The sequence below is a fragment of the Papaver somniferum genome, chromosome 4 (assembly GCF_003573695.1).
Source record: "Papaver somniferum cultivar HN1 chromosome 4, ASM357369v1, whole genome shotgun sequence".
Classification (NCBI taxonomy): Eukaryota; Viridiplantae; Streptophyta; class Magnoliopsida; order Ranunculales; family Papaveraceae; genus Papaver; species Papaver somniferum.
Genome location: NC_039361.1, coordinates 8,351,103 through 8,365,734, shown reverse-complemented (window position 1 = coordinate 8,365,734; position 14,632 = coordinate 8,351,103). Strand labels below are relative to the sequence as shown.

Below are 14,632 nucleotides of genomic sequence, written 5' to 3'. Positions count from 1 at the left end.
CGAAAGGGGAGGAATCGAGGATGTATGACAGTCTCACTTGGGCCAGTTGATGGACTATATAGGCAGTCCCAATGCTAAAGTTATTACCCACTTCATCATTAAGATTGTAACGTATTGTCCAAAGTTTGGATCAGTTCTTGTTGGACTAGTTGTAGCAAGGTTGTTGGACTAGTTGTAGCAAGGTCGATTATATGGGAACGGTTTAGATTGTGTTAAGTCGATTCAGTATTCACAAAATTGTTATTACTTTGTTTGCTTTTTTTGTTTTCTAGTCTAGTCTGTCAAGGTCAAGTCAACTATGTCAAAGTCAGTAAATTTGTTGACTCAACTATATCAATCAACTCTCTCTTTGTGTTGTTTTGGTTTGTGAAGAATTCTGAATCTAAATTCAATGGAAAATTGCTCTCTCTTTCTGACATGGTATCAGAGGGTAAACCAATCTAGGTTTTCCTTTTTTTCGATCTTGGAGAGTACCTTACCTCCAATTCTTTATCATGTCTTCAATTTCCTTATCTCTTAAGTATGCTTCTACACCAATTCATATTTCCCTTAATCTCAAACCGATGAAGTTTATTCGTCGATAGTTGAAATTCATGCTTCTGATACTGATATCCTTAAGGATTTGATCTTAATCCCTTATATACTTCATGCCAACATCAAGATCATGCAATTTATTTTTCGTTGCTATCTGCTTTATCTGAAGAATGTCAACCTCAGATTCTTGGTTGTTCTACTTCATGTGATGGTTGGCGTCGTCATGAATTGGATTTTAATGCTTTCGTTAAGTATCGACTGATACAAACCCGTGGTGATCTACCCGATTTGAACAAAGGTGCGGTATCATGCAATTGTATTTCAATAGGGATAGAACTTTGTCTCACCAAACTTGCTTAAATTGGTAGACCAATTCATGATGATGATCTTGTATTTCACATTTTTCATGGATTACCTGCAGAGTATCACACCTTTGTCACATCTGTGAACACTCAACAATTGGAGAATTTAGTGATACAGGGTGTGTCAGTACTCATTTAGGGAACTTAGTTAACCTCAATCTAAGTTGAGGGAAGAATCCTATTCTAGGAAGGAATCCTTGTTTAGGCAGAATTCCTAGTTAGAGAAGAGTTTTGTTTTAGGCAATACTCTTAGTTTAGGAAATAGATTCCTAATAGAAGTCCTTGGTCGGCTGAGTACGATGAAGGCTATAAATAGATGGCTTTGGCTAATAGCTAAGGACATACATATATACTAGATACAAAAAACCTAGAGAAAGCTTGGAACAATACTTGTGCAAGCTTAGCAAACAGTTTAAGGTTAATCCACTGTTCAGAGAAGATTGTGAGCGTAACAAAGAGAGAATTGTAATCGTTTTCTTGTTCATAATCTAGAGAAGATATTTTTCTTCGAATTACTTACTTGTGTCTCTGTTTTCTAAGTGTTCTCGTCTATTATTATTCTGAATTCCGCCTCTATAATAATATCTACCAAGGTTAAGAGATTACACGTATCAAGTTGGTATCAGAGCAAGGTTAGTTTCTAGGGTAGATCCATGTGGTTTATGGTTTTTACTAGATCTGTCTACATAAAATTTGGTGAGGTACTTGAGAAGCTAGAAAACGTTAGGAGAACAATGGGATAAGGGATGACAAAGTCAGATGATGAACCTAAGCATAGCGAACCACAAACTACGGAAGAAAAGGTGGCCGCGTTGCAAACATAAATGAAGTCGGTTAAAACCACCCTTGAAGAATTGACTGAATGTATTCATTCTCATACACCCAAACCGAAGACGGAGATGAAAAAGCGGGGGTCTAACAACATCACCCAATATTTCGCTTAGCAATCTGTATGGACTAACTCCGAAATACTTTGCTAGAGAATCAACTAGACAGTCAGACTCAATCTAGATAAAAGTATCTCAAGGAGTTAATATCTCTCTCTTGATTTGATTTTTACTCAAGCTAAAATCAATAGCGAGTCTTTATCAAATACAAGGAATAACTTGGACGGTACCAAAGACCAATATCCAAGGATCAATCAACAACCAAAGTTTGGATTTCCAATTGATGATCACGAATGCACAACCTGTATTATTTCAATTATATAAAATATAATGCGGAAAAGAAATAACACAGACACCAGAAGTTTTGTTAACCAGAAAACCGCAAATGCAGAAAAACCCCGGGACCTAGTCCAGATTGAATACACACTGTATTAAGCCGCTACAGACACTAGCCTACTACAAGCTAACTTCGTACTGGACTATAGTTGAACCTCAATCAGTCTCCCACCGATCCAAGGTACAATTGTACTCCTACGCCTCTGATCCCAACAAAATACTGCACACTTGATTCCCTTAGCTGATCTCACCCACAACCAAGAGTTGATGCAACCCAAAATCGCAGACTTGGTAATAAACAAATCTGTCTCACACAGAAAAGTCTATCACAGGATAAATCTGTCTCCCACAGATAAACCCTATGTTTTGTCCCGTCTTAAGATATGAAATCAAGGTGAACAGGAACCAATTGATAATACGGTCTTATATTCCTGAAGAACAGCCTAGATCAATCAATTACCTCTCTATACAGGAGGTTAATCCTTCCTGACTACACATGAGGTTTTTCGAGGAATCACAAACAGTGAGACGAAGATATTTGTGAATTCTTTATCTTGCCTATCGGAGAACTCTCACGATCTCAAGCCAATCAAAGATTGTACTCGTACGATAGAAGATGCAAGATCAGATCACACAACTACGATAAAAGTAGTATCGGTCTGGCTTCACAATCCCAATGAATTCTTTAAGTCGTTAACCTGGTTTTAGAGAAGAAAACCAAAGGTTAAAGGAGAATCGACTCTAGCGAGCGCATTAGTATCACACAGACGTGTGGGGATTAGTTTTGCACCATGCTAGATGTCTCCTTTATATTGTCTTCAAATCAGGGTTTTGCCTTAGTTACAAAGAAATCTATATTCACCGTTAGATGAAAATCTGATTTAGATTCAAGCTAATATTTCTCAACCGTTAGATCGAAAACTTAGATTGTTACACACATTTGGGTAGACGTTTATTGGGTTTGTGAAAACCATGCCCAAACGTGTACGTGTATGTTGGTTCAACATAGTAACCCAAAAGGTTAACCATATGAGCATTTCATATTAACCTAGTTCTTCTTCACCATAACTAGTTAAATTGACTCAAATGAACTAGTTAGAGAGTTGTTTAATTGCTATGTGATCTTATGTAACTACACAAGACACAATTGAAACAAAGATGATTCGATTAGATGAACCGGCTCATGAACTTTATAGCCACGGTTTGCATAAAGCATTCATTAGTAATTTAAGTTTCATGTTCAGAGCACATCTTTAGATCATAACCTCTTAAGCTCACAAACAAGTTCGCGGATGTAAGACAACCGGTGGAGTTTTCCAAACTCAGCAGAAAATCTCGGCAAAGAGACTTCGCCAGTTCGCGGACTAGGTTCGCGGACTGAGTTCGTGGACTTACACGCAAACGAGTTTTTGGAAAATCCCAACAGAAATTCTCGGTACAAGAACTTCCGTCAGTTCGCGGACTGGGTTCGCGGACTTGGCAAAGCCAATTCCTCCGGTTTCTCTCAATCAACAAAGTTTGAAAACTTCGGATTAAGGAATACATGGTTATGTAATATAAACTCTCATTCTAATCATTGAGACATTCTCAGAGGACGTTATATAGCCGTTATTCACAGACAGTTTCGCGTCAGAGCAATTCTCAAAGTAATTGAAACTTTTCATGACTTTCGTCACTAGGTGAAGATAAATTTGATCAAAGCAAAACGATTTACCAACACATGATTTCGAGATATAGATAGGCGAGATATACTCGGCTCGAAATATCAAATGTGTATGATCCAGTCTATATAGCATACGACTTTTGTCTCATAAGAAGTAGAAGATAGAAGACATAGACTTTTGAGTGATAGATAAGTTCAAGTCTCCACATACCTTTTTATTGATGAAGTTCCACGGTTTCTTGAGTAGATCTTCGTCGTTGTATGATGAATCGCCATGAAGTCCTTGAGCTCAACTACACTTTTCTATCCTAGTCCGAGACTTAGCTATGTAGGCTAGAAATCAAGACTCCTAGTTTTGATCACTAACATTGACAAACATGCTTGAGATAGAAACGCATGCGAGGTCGACCGAGCTATGATCTAACAGGAGAAGAAGATTATATCTTCACTTGAAGTTTCATAAGAAGTGGACGAAGAAGAAGAAGAGGAAGAGGAAGAAGATGCAGAAGAAAAGAAGAAAAGTGAGTCTCTCAAAAGTCCTACTTCAACTAAACTTCATGGTAAGAATCTGAAAATTGATTTCCGTGTTGATATTCCATTTTATGATGGGGAGATTTCTTGAGAGGTTTATTAACATATTTATCACCCTGCGAATTACAATCCAGATAAGAAACAGAGGCAACAATATTGTTATTAGAAAAGGATAGTGTTTCTTACTACCTTCTCATTCGCAGGCTTTCTTTTATGTGCAACAACCTTATGCTGCGATTTGGGAATGTTAGGGTTCTGAACTGTAAATTTAGTGTTGGAGGCACTTTTGCTGAAATAAAAAGAGTATGGGAATCACATAATCAACATCAAATAAGGCAATAAACAAGATCAAACTCATAAAGAAGAAAAAAGAAAACTAACCTTGATGAATCCATGGAAAACAATAGCAGGGAGATTGTTTCGAAGAAAATTATGAACTATGAAGATCTGCAGAAGAAATAGTATGAAGATGAAGAAGAACTTAAAAAGATTGAAGAAGAAAGAAGAAAAGTTGCAATAATGGAATTTGCAGAAGAACGATGAAGTTGCAGAGAAAATAAAAAGAAAGAAAAAGAGAGTGAGAAGGAATATATATAGAGGGAATTTCTCCTCGAGAAAATAAACACGATTAATACGGAAAGATATAAGCGGTTAAAAAGAAACGGTTACAAAAGACGTGTCGAGAAATAAATGGAAGAAAGAATACGTGTGATAAATGCAGAATATGAAGAGGAGAACAGCTGCGACATTTCTCACATCATTCTCTACTTCGCAGAAAAGATATGAGAAGAGGCAAGATGTAGGATCAGAGCCTCGCAACGACAATATTTCAGCGAAATTATCAACAACACAATACAACAGCATCGCAGAACAATTTCAGGAAGAATATAATAAATGACATCAGTTAAGATCATGAGAAAGATGTGATAGTCCTGCGAAAATTAGAGAGCTTGCGAAATTAATATTTGTAAGGTTGCGAAAATGTCGCAAATCATACCCGAAAATAAAGGACAGATTAGCTGTCATCCACTATGTATTTCCCTATAAATAGTCGTTTAAGTTGTAAAGAAAGGGAGAGATCTTTTTTGAGTAAGAAACAAGTAAATAGGAGAGAGAAAGTATAGAGTAGAGATCATTCTTGATTTCTTTATCTTTTCTTGTAAGAATATTCAAAGATTGATCAATAAGATTAAGAGTGTAAACCTAAATATGAGTTGATTAATAATGAAATCATATGAGGGGTGTAGTGTAGGATTTCCTGCAACTACAAAGAGTGACTCAAATTAATTAAAGTCACACTAAAATCTGTTACTAAGCTTTCACACATATTAGTGTAACAAATTTATGATCAAATTAGAAAAAAAATATAGATTTTATTTTCCCCCAATTCGAGATGCCTGCACCAGCGCTGCCCCACTCAAACATTCACATGAAAGTATCACAAAAACCATTGTATTCATTGAAAGTGTGTACAAGTCAAGACAGTGTATAAGCTACAAGTATACAAGTTGCTAAAAACCAATGGAAACGAAGATTGCATGTACACTATAATTTACAATAATCGTATCATAACAACGCGGTTTAGATCACCACTCCATGAAAATTAACTTAATTACCAGTGTCTTAATAATGAACTGGTCCATCAGTGCATATACCTAACCAGACGACTATATACTTTCCTTGTATTCTTTTAGAGCCCAGCAAAATGAATCACTAACGGCTCCATGTACTACATCGGATGTGGTGTTGCAGAGGGGTCTACATCTGCAGATGCTAACGAAGGTCTTCCTGCACAGAGCATACAAAGTAAAAGGACATAAAAGAACATGAGAACGGACTGCGAACAAATAGGGATCAACGCAACATCAGACGAGAATCAAGTTTTTTTCCAGAAAAAACAACCTGAGCTTAAGTCCACATTTGTTGTGTTGTTTGCTGAAAATAACGAATTTCAAAAATATTAAGTAACAAACCTAACTAAAAAAAACTAGACATAGATAAAGCTCAGAAATTGATCGATACTATAATTCAAAAATAAAATAAAAATGGAAACGATAATGGAGACATTGATCCATACTCTGATTATACGTAGGTCTGCTGGTGATGCATGGTAGTTAGCACTGTTGTGCTTAACGCTCGTAAAGGGGGATTATTCATGTCACTGTTTTGAACTTGAGACTCTAAAAATGCAAAGTTCACCCTTAGCATCACTATGTAGAGCATCTACTGCATTGATAAAATCATTAATATATCTAAGTGGTTTATGCATAGGTTTTGAACGCAACTACGATATATAACTAAAAATGCAATATAAACTGCAATCACGTGTTATTATTTTTAGTGTGAGTGTACAGAAACATAGAGAAGATGTGAATTATGGATGGTGATAGGAAAACAAACTTCTTCCTTTCTTTCTTTTGAAATAGAGAAGGCTTCAAAAAATGCTTTTGAACTCCAGCAACAAGTTCCGTTACATGAGACAACAATTATAAAAGTGATTTAGTTCTAGAAATTATTCCAAGGGTGGTTTAGTCTGTTTAAATAGTTAGGAACTGTGCTTCTACAATAGGCACAGTTCAACAATCCGCGCTAACTGCAAGAGGCCTAAGAACTAGATTCTTTAAATATTGTTGCTGTACCATTTAAACATATAGGGACATTAACACAGTACACTGATTATGAGTGAAAAACAAAAGACTTGCTGGTGAATGCGTATATACCCATTTTCACAAGAATTTTATCCAGCTTGCCTCAACGAGTGTGTCCGCTTTATGATTTTTATAATGTTCTTAATTAATTTAGTATTAACATAAGACTTGTGAGATCACAGTAAAAGATAAAGCAAAGCAACAACTCAAAACTACAAATTTGCAAAGAAGGAAAATATAAACACACAAATGGATTTGTTACACAAAAAGGCAAACAACCATATAAGGACTTGTACACAACCATATAAAATCAACAAGGGCTTGTATATGTAACTTATTTTATTAGGACTTGTACAGAACCACATAAAATCTTGTCTGATAAGCAACATAATAGACTTTACCTGGACAAGTTTATATATTCTAGCAATAGGTATAATTTAGTTTTGTGAGGAATGGAGAAGATATGAGGAATGTAATTAGACATACCTCTTGATATGAACTACAGAAATATCCACAAGACAGAAGGGGAAATGTAGCCAGCGAGAATGGATTAATTTTTGATAAGATATGCTCAGCCCTGTTTCCAACTTCTCCTAACAGTTTGAATTGGAATCGGTTATAATTCAAAATATTTTCATGGAACATTATCGTCAGTAAGCATTGTTAGAGTGATGAATTAATTTACCAAAAGCGAACCACATAGTGAAAAGGAACCAACAATAAAAACACACAAAAGTTCAGTTCTGCTAAACCTTGAAAACATTCGCAGGTCAAGCCAATTGAAGGAAATGATGTTGCACAACAACGATTTTTATCTCTATCGCATCCCCTTATCAAAAACAAAAACAAACAAAATAAAAACAAACAAAACAAAAATCAAAAATTCACAAGTAAACCTTATCAAAACATATTCTTCAAGCTCAATAGAATAGACCTGCTGTGTTTCCTCAAATAATCGGAGAAATCAACAACAAAAAATAGAACCTTAAATATATAATACTCAAATTTAATGTTTCACTTATCGAAAGATTCAGAAGAAAAAAGAACTTCACCAAAAAGAAAAACTTTTGTTTATACTTCGAAATAATTGATGTTGCTTATGTTGATAAGAGTATTCCCTTCTTCCATACTTGAGTTTTATGATTATCATTAATAATGAAAAGATTTAGGATCTTCGACCAAAAGGAAAACCCTAATACCAAATCGGATCTCGAAATCAAACAAAAACAAACCCTAATGCGAAATCAGATACCGAAATCAAACTAAAAAAAACCATCAACTGCTTCAACAGAACCAGGAAAGATTAAGAAAAAGAAAAAAAAAACCTATTAATTAAAACGATTAAACGAAAGAGATTTGGTTTCCTTCGTTAAGATAGAGAGATAGACCTGGAAAGAAAAATCGATTTCTTCGAGAATATATATCGAGTAGATTCAGGAGAAAATAACGAGATTTGGTTTCAATTCATTCTGAATTTTGGTAAGATTTTTAGTGGGAATTGAAAAACATTGAGGCAGAGGAGCAAAAACTGAAAGTTGATTTCAAATGTTAAAAACGAGAATCGAAGATATATAATGTTTTGTAAATTTTATTTACTTTATAATTTTAATATATTTAATATAATGGAGGATTATTTGTTACACTTTAAACTTAAAAATATATAAATGAATTATAATTTTGATTTATTTTTACACTTATTTGAGGTGTCACACCTATATGTGTAACAACGGTTGTCACACTAATTAGTGTGATAATTCAGTGTTACAAATTACTCAATTTGGTGTAGTGTAGACCAAGTCTGCTTTTGCTATTGATTTATCCACTGCATCTGCTAATGTTAGTCAACAACACTTTTCAAATTCAACTACCTCTAGTTCTTCTTCTGGCAGTCAATCTCCTAACTTTTCAGGAGACAATTTCCACCCACAACACAATTGGAGTCCTAACTATTGTGGTTTTCACATACATTTTCATTTTCCTGGTAGACATGTCAATTTTAGTGGTGGTTCTTTCCGTGGTAGATCTGGTTTTAGAGGTTCTTTTTTCGAGGTGGTTTTCGTGGTGCTCGTGGTGGCAGGTCTCCTTCTAAATTTTATCCTCCATCTCAACCTCAAGTTAGGTGTGACTACTACATTGTCTGTCGATATTGTCGAAAACCTGATCACTTTGCTGCTCAATGTCACTTCATGAGAGTTGATTTTGGTTTTCCAGTGCATGCACATTACACTACTACTGAATAACTCTTTGATGAATCTTATGAATAACCATAATACCCTGAGCATGAAGCATATGCTGTATACAATGATCCTTGTCCTCCCTTTTCAAATACTTGATTGCATGATTCTGGTGTTACCTACCACATGACCAATGATCTTGCGAATTTGAACTTACACTCTCCATACGGAGGTGCGTATCAAGTCAAGGTTGTAAATGACTCAGGTTTGTATATTCATCACATTGGTTCTACTTTATTTGCTTCGTCTAGTAATAAGTTTCATATATCCAATGTTATGCATGTACCCTCTATGACTAAGAATCTACTATCTGTTAATCAGTTTGCTAAAAAGAATAAGTGTTACTTTCAGTTCTATCCTGATGAATTTTTTGTTAAGGACATTACTATACACAAAGAACTTCTTAAGGGACCATTTAGGGATAATTTGTATAAACTGGATTTAAACTCTGACACTGTAAAACAAGTCTTTCTTTCTCATTATACTACAAATGTTTGGCATAGTAGGTTAGGCCATCCAGCCTTCAAAACACTCATACATGTTTTATCGGTGATTGTTCTTCTTTGGCTTCTCACTTAGAACCTAGTTTTTGTACAGATTGTCAATTAGCTAAGTCACATGCTCTTCAATTTCCTTCTTCTCAGACTGATACTCATGGTCCCTTGGATCTTATTCATTCCAATGTTTGGGTTTCACCCATTTGTTCCATTAATGGATATAAATACAATATCTCCTTCATCGAAGCTTATAGTAGATTCACTTGGCTTTTTCCGTTAGATTATAAGTCTGAGGTATTTGCCACTTTTATTCAGTTTCATAAGTTGGTTGAGAATTTATTTGGTAGGAAAATTAAATTCTTACATTATCTGACTGGGGAGGCGAGTATAAGGTTGTGTCTACTTATTTGAAGTCTTGTGGCATTAGTCATCGTGTCTCTTGTTCTCATACGCATCAACAAAATGACACGGCTGAACGTAAACATATGCATCTTAGAAATACTGGTCTGTCTCTCTTAAACTATGCTTCTTTACCTCTTACCTTCTGGTCTAATGCTTGTGAAACTGCTAATTATTTGATTAATCGTCTGCCTTCTCTGGTTTAAAATAACAAATCTCCTCTTAAGACTTTATTCCGTTCTGCGCTTGATTATGACTTTGTCAAAAATTTTGGTTGTTCTTGTTATCCCTTCTTGTGTCCTTCCAAGTGTCATAAGCTAGAGAATCAATATGTTAAATGTATCTTTTTAGGGGTTTTGCAACACAAGGGTTATCGTTGTTTCAATCCTCATACAAATAAAATTATTGTTTCTCAAAATATTGTTTTCGATTAAAGTGAGTTTCTGTGTTCTTCTATGTTATAGTATTCTCCCTCAGTCAGACAAACCACAACCCTATATGTTGCTCTTATTTCTACAGTTGCTTCAGATTATGTTCCATCACTATCTACGTCTTCTTTATCACCACCTTTACTTGTTTTGTCACCACCTCCACCTGTTTCATCACCATCCTCTTCTACTTCAGTTGTTCCTTCTCCACCACTCATTCCATTCTGATTCTACTCACTCAATGATAACTAGGTCTCGAAATGGCATTTCAAAGCCTTAGGTGGTTACTTATTTTGTTGCTTCTGCGGGTAGATGACACTGAGTTAACTCCTACTTCATTCACTTCTACTAATAAGATTGCAGTTTGGAGAGGGTCAATGACTGATGAAGTTCATGCTTTAAAAGAAAATGATACTTGGTCTCTTGAGCCTCCTCATTCATCTCAGAATGTCATAAAACGTAAATGGGTTTTTCGGATAAGGCTCGCAAGGTTGATAGCTCAGTAAGGAATTCTTTTTTTACATAACCCACCCACCTCATGCGGCGTGAAAACAATTGGATCCCGAGCTGTGTACCAAGGTGCAGATATGGCAAATGCAAGTTGATTAGACATACCTGAAAATGGAAAAAAGAAAAAATATTATGGGAATTTCCAAGGTATTATTTATTAAATCAATCGCCCATACATTCCTGGCAAGCGGGCTATACGGAAACCCTGTTCAGAACCATTCATGCAAGGATAGGAACATGCATTAATATAGGGGGATTTTGTGTTTCCCCCTCAAAATAAATAGCTATTTTCCATTTCCTCCTTTTTAGATTGATAATTGGTAAAACCTCCTTTATGTTATAACTACCGGTATCACTCAGTTAATCGTTTTTCGGGTAGATAATTGCTCATGTGAAAAAGAATTAACCGACTTATATATGTGCTCATCATGAAACAGCAAATCCAAATGAACAATCAAAAGAAATGAAACATCAGGATTGTGGATTTGTTCTCTAGTTCCATAAGGCTGTGTTCTTTCTGCTTTTATTCTTCACCAAAAGCCCAATCTCTTGAAGAGATGTCTCCTCCTACGATTCTTAGAGCCAGTTATTCAATTTCTTCACCCACCTCAAATCCACTTTGGATGAAGAAAGCATATAACTACCAATGGACTCCAAATTTGATGCAAACAAAACAACCCAATACTAGTATTTTATACATGAAGGCTCATCCATTTAATGTTTTTAACCTTTTCTTTTCCATTCAAGCTTATATATCATAACATAAGTGATGCTTAAAAAAAATAAAAAAATCATAACATAACTGTGTGAAACCATAATTACTTGTAAACGTCGGAACGTATAAGCTGGTACCATCCATAGTATCCAATATCCAAAACCAAAAAACAAACATGGTTTGTTGAGAAAAGGATTCGAGCTTTGTAATGAAGAAAATGAGAGGCAAAATATATTACTTTTGAAATTTAATTTGTGATGCTACTATATATGTTTATCCTCGACTCATAAGATTTTATGAGGTCCAGTGTTGTCTAAGAAAACGTTTTTAAACCCTTGCACATTACTGGAAATTCTACAAAATGGATTTCAGACACTTTGTGTTTAAAAGATTCGGAAAATGGGTTGTTTGTCCAAATATTTTTAAATCACGGTTCAAATGGACAAGTAAAAAATAGTTTGGGTGAAATGGCCAAAAAAAATAGTAAGGATGAAACTGGTTTCATCCTACATTAATTTTAAAAATAGCAAGGATGAAACTGGATAAATCCTGTGAAACTGGATACATCCTGTGTAAATTAAAAATAAGAAAAAATATTTGAAAATGGGCACGATGAAACTGGTTACATCCTTCCTATTTTTACATTTTTGTCCATTTAAACAGTATCAAAATATAACTGTCCATTTCACCCAAGAATTGTTGATTTTGGTCTTTTAAACCAATTTTGTGTAAAAGATTAACTAATCTCACAAATCCAAAAAATCCAGGCGATATGGATCTGTTGATGTCACATGTCTTGAACACATTTTCCAGAAAGACCAATTAACAAATTTAGGTGGTCGGACAAACCATCAGAAATCGAAGAAAAGTCATACTCCCTTCTTTACTTGTCTAAATTGTGTTTTTTTTAGTAAAATTGTACCAAAAAATTGGTATATTTCGCATTAAAATTTTCTAATTATCAAGAAACAAAAACTAGGATATGAAAAATAATATATTAAACAAACAACTTGGAAGATCGATGGTGTACTTGGAAGTAATTTGAATTTCTTTCCAATTTTTGCAAAATCCAATTTAGGCAAGTAAACTAGGATGGAGTAGTAAATATGGATTTTCATTAATTCATTTTTAATTTAGGGAAACTTGATAAAGTACCCCACTTTAAAAATCCGACTTAGTAAGATGTCCCGTGTTTTCACACTTATCAAAAGTAATCCCACAGTTAAGTTTTCCATCTAAATTAGTCAACATTATTTTATTTTTATTTTTCTGAATTTCACTTATTTAACCTTTACTTATTATCACATTTTCTTTCTAATTAACATGGTCGCGGGCACGCGCTTTGCGCGTGCAAAAATAAATAAACTCTGCGGAGTGTATCCACGGTCAAAGGTATATCATAACACAAGTATCACTAATATGTTACATAGGGTAGGGAGCGTAAACATGTGAGGTGGTAAGTTTTAGGACGTGCCCCGTTCACATGTTCAAGGGTTTAGCTTCTCCTCACTCCCAGTTCTATTGCTGCACCTACACCACCATTCCAACAACTACCTCTCTCTCATTCATACTCTATATCACCAGCACTTTCATTCTTTTTTGTCTCAAGTTACTATGTTCCGGACGATGCACCTTTAATCAACCGTCCACCATTAGATGTAGAACTTGATTGCAGTGTATCGATTTACAGAGAGAACTCTCAATGAGAGGTGTTTTCATTACAACCACACACTGTCATTTGGACAGTATTAATACAGAAAGAGAAAGTCAAACATACACTCATGTGAATAAAGAGTGAGAGATACATCTGTCCTGCACGTGTGACTGAGAGAGGGAATATCTAATTCAAAACCTTAACCTACACTGCTTATTTACTCTTAACCTTCACCACTGCAAGATATGGTATTATCCCCCCTCAAGCTGATAGGTGATGCAATCACATGAAGCTTGTTTCTGAGCAGAGCGAATCTGGGAGCCGACAAGCTTTTGGTGAAGATATCAGCAATTTGATCAATAGTATTGACATAGAAAACATCCAGAGATTTCGATTGAACCAATTCTCTGATGAAATGATAATCAAGATGAACATGCTTCATCCTTGAATGCATAACATGGTTGGAAGCAAGAGAAATAGAGCTGATGTTGTCATAGCCTAATCTAGGAATACCTGGTAAAGTGACATGAGATCCTGGAGAAGATAGAAAATCCAAACAACATCAGCAGCACTGTGAGCCAGAGTTCTGTATTCAGCTTCAGTGCTGGATCTGGCAATGGTGGTTTGTTTCTTAGAAGACTAAGAAATAACATTAAACCCAAGAAAGATACAATAACCACCAGTGGATCTTCTGTCATCCACACAACCAGCCCAATCTGCATCAGAAAAACCCAATAGAAAGTCACTCCCCTTAGTGAAATGCAACCCAAATCCCAAAGTTCCTTTAACATATCTGAGAATCCGCTTAGCGGAAGCCAAATGTGAGCTTCTAGGATGCTCTGCATATGCTGACAAACCAAGTTAACTACAAAAGAGAGATCTGGCCTGGTCCAAGTTAGGTATTGCAGAGCACCTACAAGGGATCTGTATTCTTTAGGGTTCTCAAGTAGAATCCCATCATATTTAGACAACTTTGTAGAATTAGAAATGGGTGTATTGCATGGTTGTGCTCCCTCCATGTGATATTTGAGTAGAAGGTCAACAACATATTTGGTCTGAGAAAGAAACAGAGAATCTGCATTTCTTGTAACCTCTAAACCCAAGAAATAATGCAATGGCCCTAAGTCTTTGATGGGAAATTATTGTTGAAGCTCACTGATAACAAACTTGAGAAAAGATGCAGAAGACCCTGTCAACATGATGTCATCTACATATACTAGAGCCACAGTAAGTT

General features: G+C 35.4%; 1 protein-coding gene across 1 annotated transcript; it reads right to left on the bottom strand.

Annotated features, from left to right (window-relative positions):
* Positions 1-11,186: 11,186 nt before the first annotated feature.
* LOC113271953 (uncharacterized mitochondrial protein AtMg00810-like) lies at positions 11,187-14,417 on the bottom strand. The gene is made up of 3 exons (XM_026521876.1): positions 14,130-14,417; positions 13,912-14,037; positions 11,187-11,234 (listed from the first exon to the last, which is right to left on the bottom strand). The coding sequence occupies exons 1-3, from the start codon at positions 14,415-14,417 to the stop codon at positions 11,187-11,189; spliced, it is 462 nt and encodes a 153-aa protein (XP_026377661.1).
* Positions 14,418-14,632: the final 215 nt, after the last annotated feature.

Coding starts and splice junctions, on each gene's coding strand:
- LOC113271953 (XM_026521876.1), bottom strand. CDS start 14,417: ATGGAGGGAGCACAACCATGCAATACACCCATTTCTAATTCTACAAAG. Junction 14,038..14,129: donor GGGGAGTGACTTTCTATTGG/GTTTTTCTGATG, acceptor GTTATTTCTTAG/TCTTCTAAGAAACAAACCAC. Junction 11,235..13,911: donor ATCTCATGTCACTTTACCAG/GTATTCCTAGAT, acceptor GGTTCTGAACAG/GGTTTCCGTATAGCCCGCTT.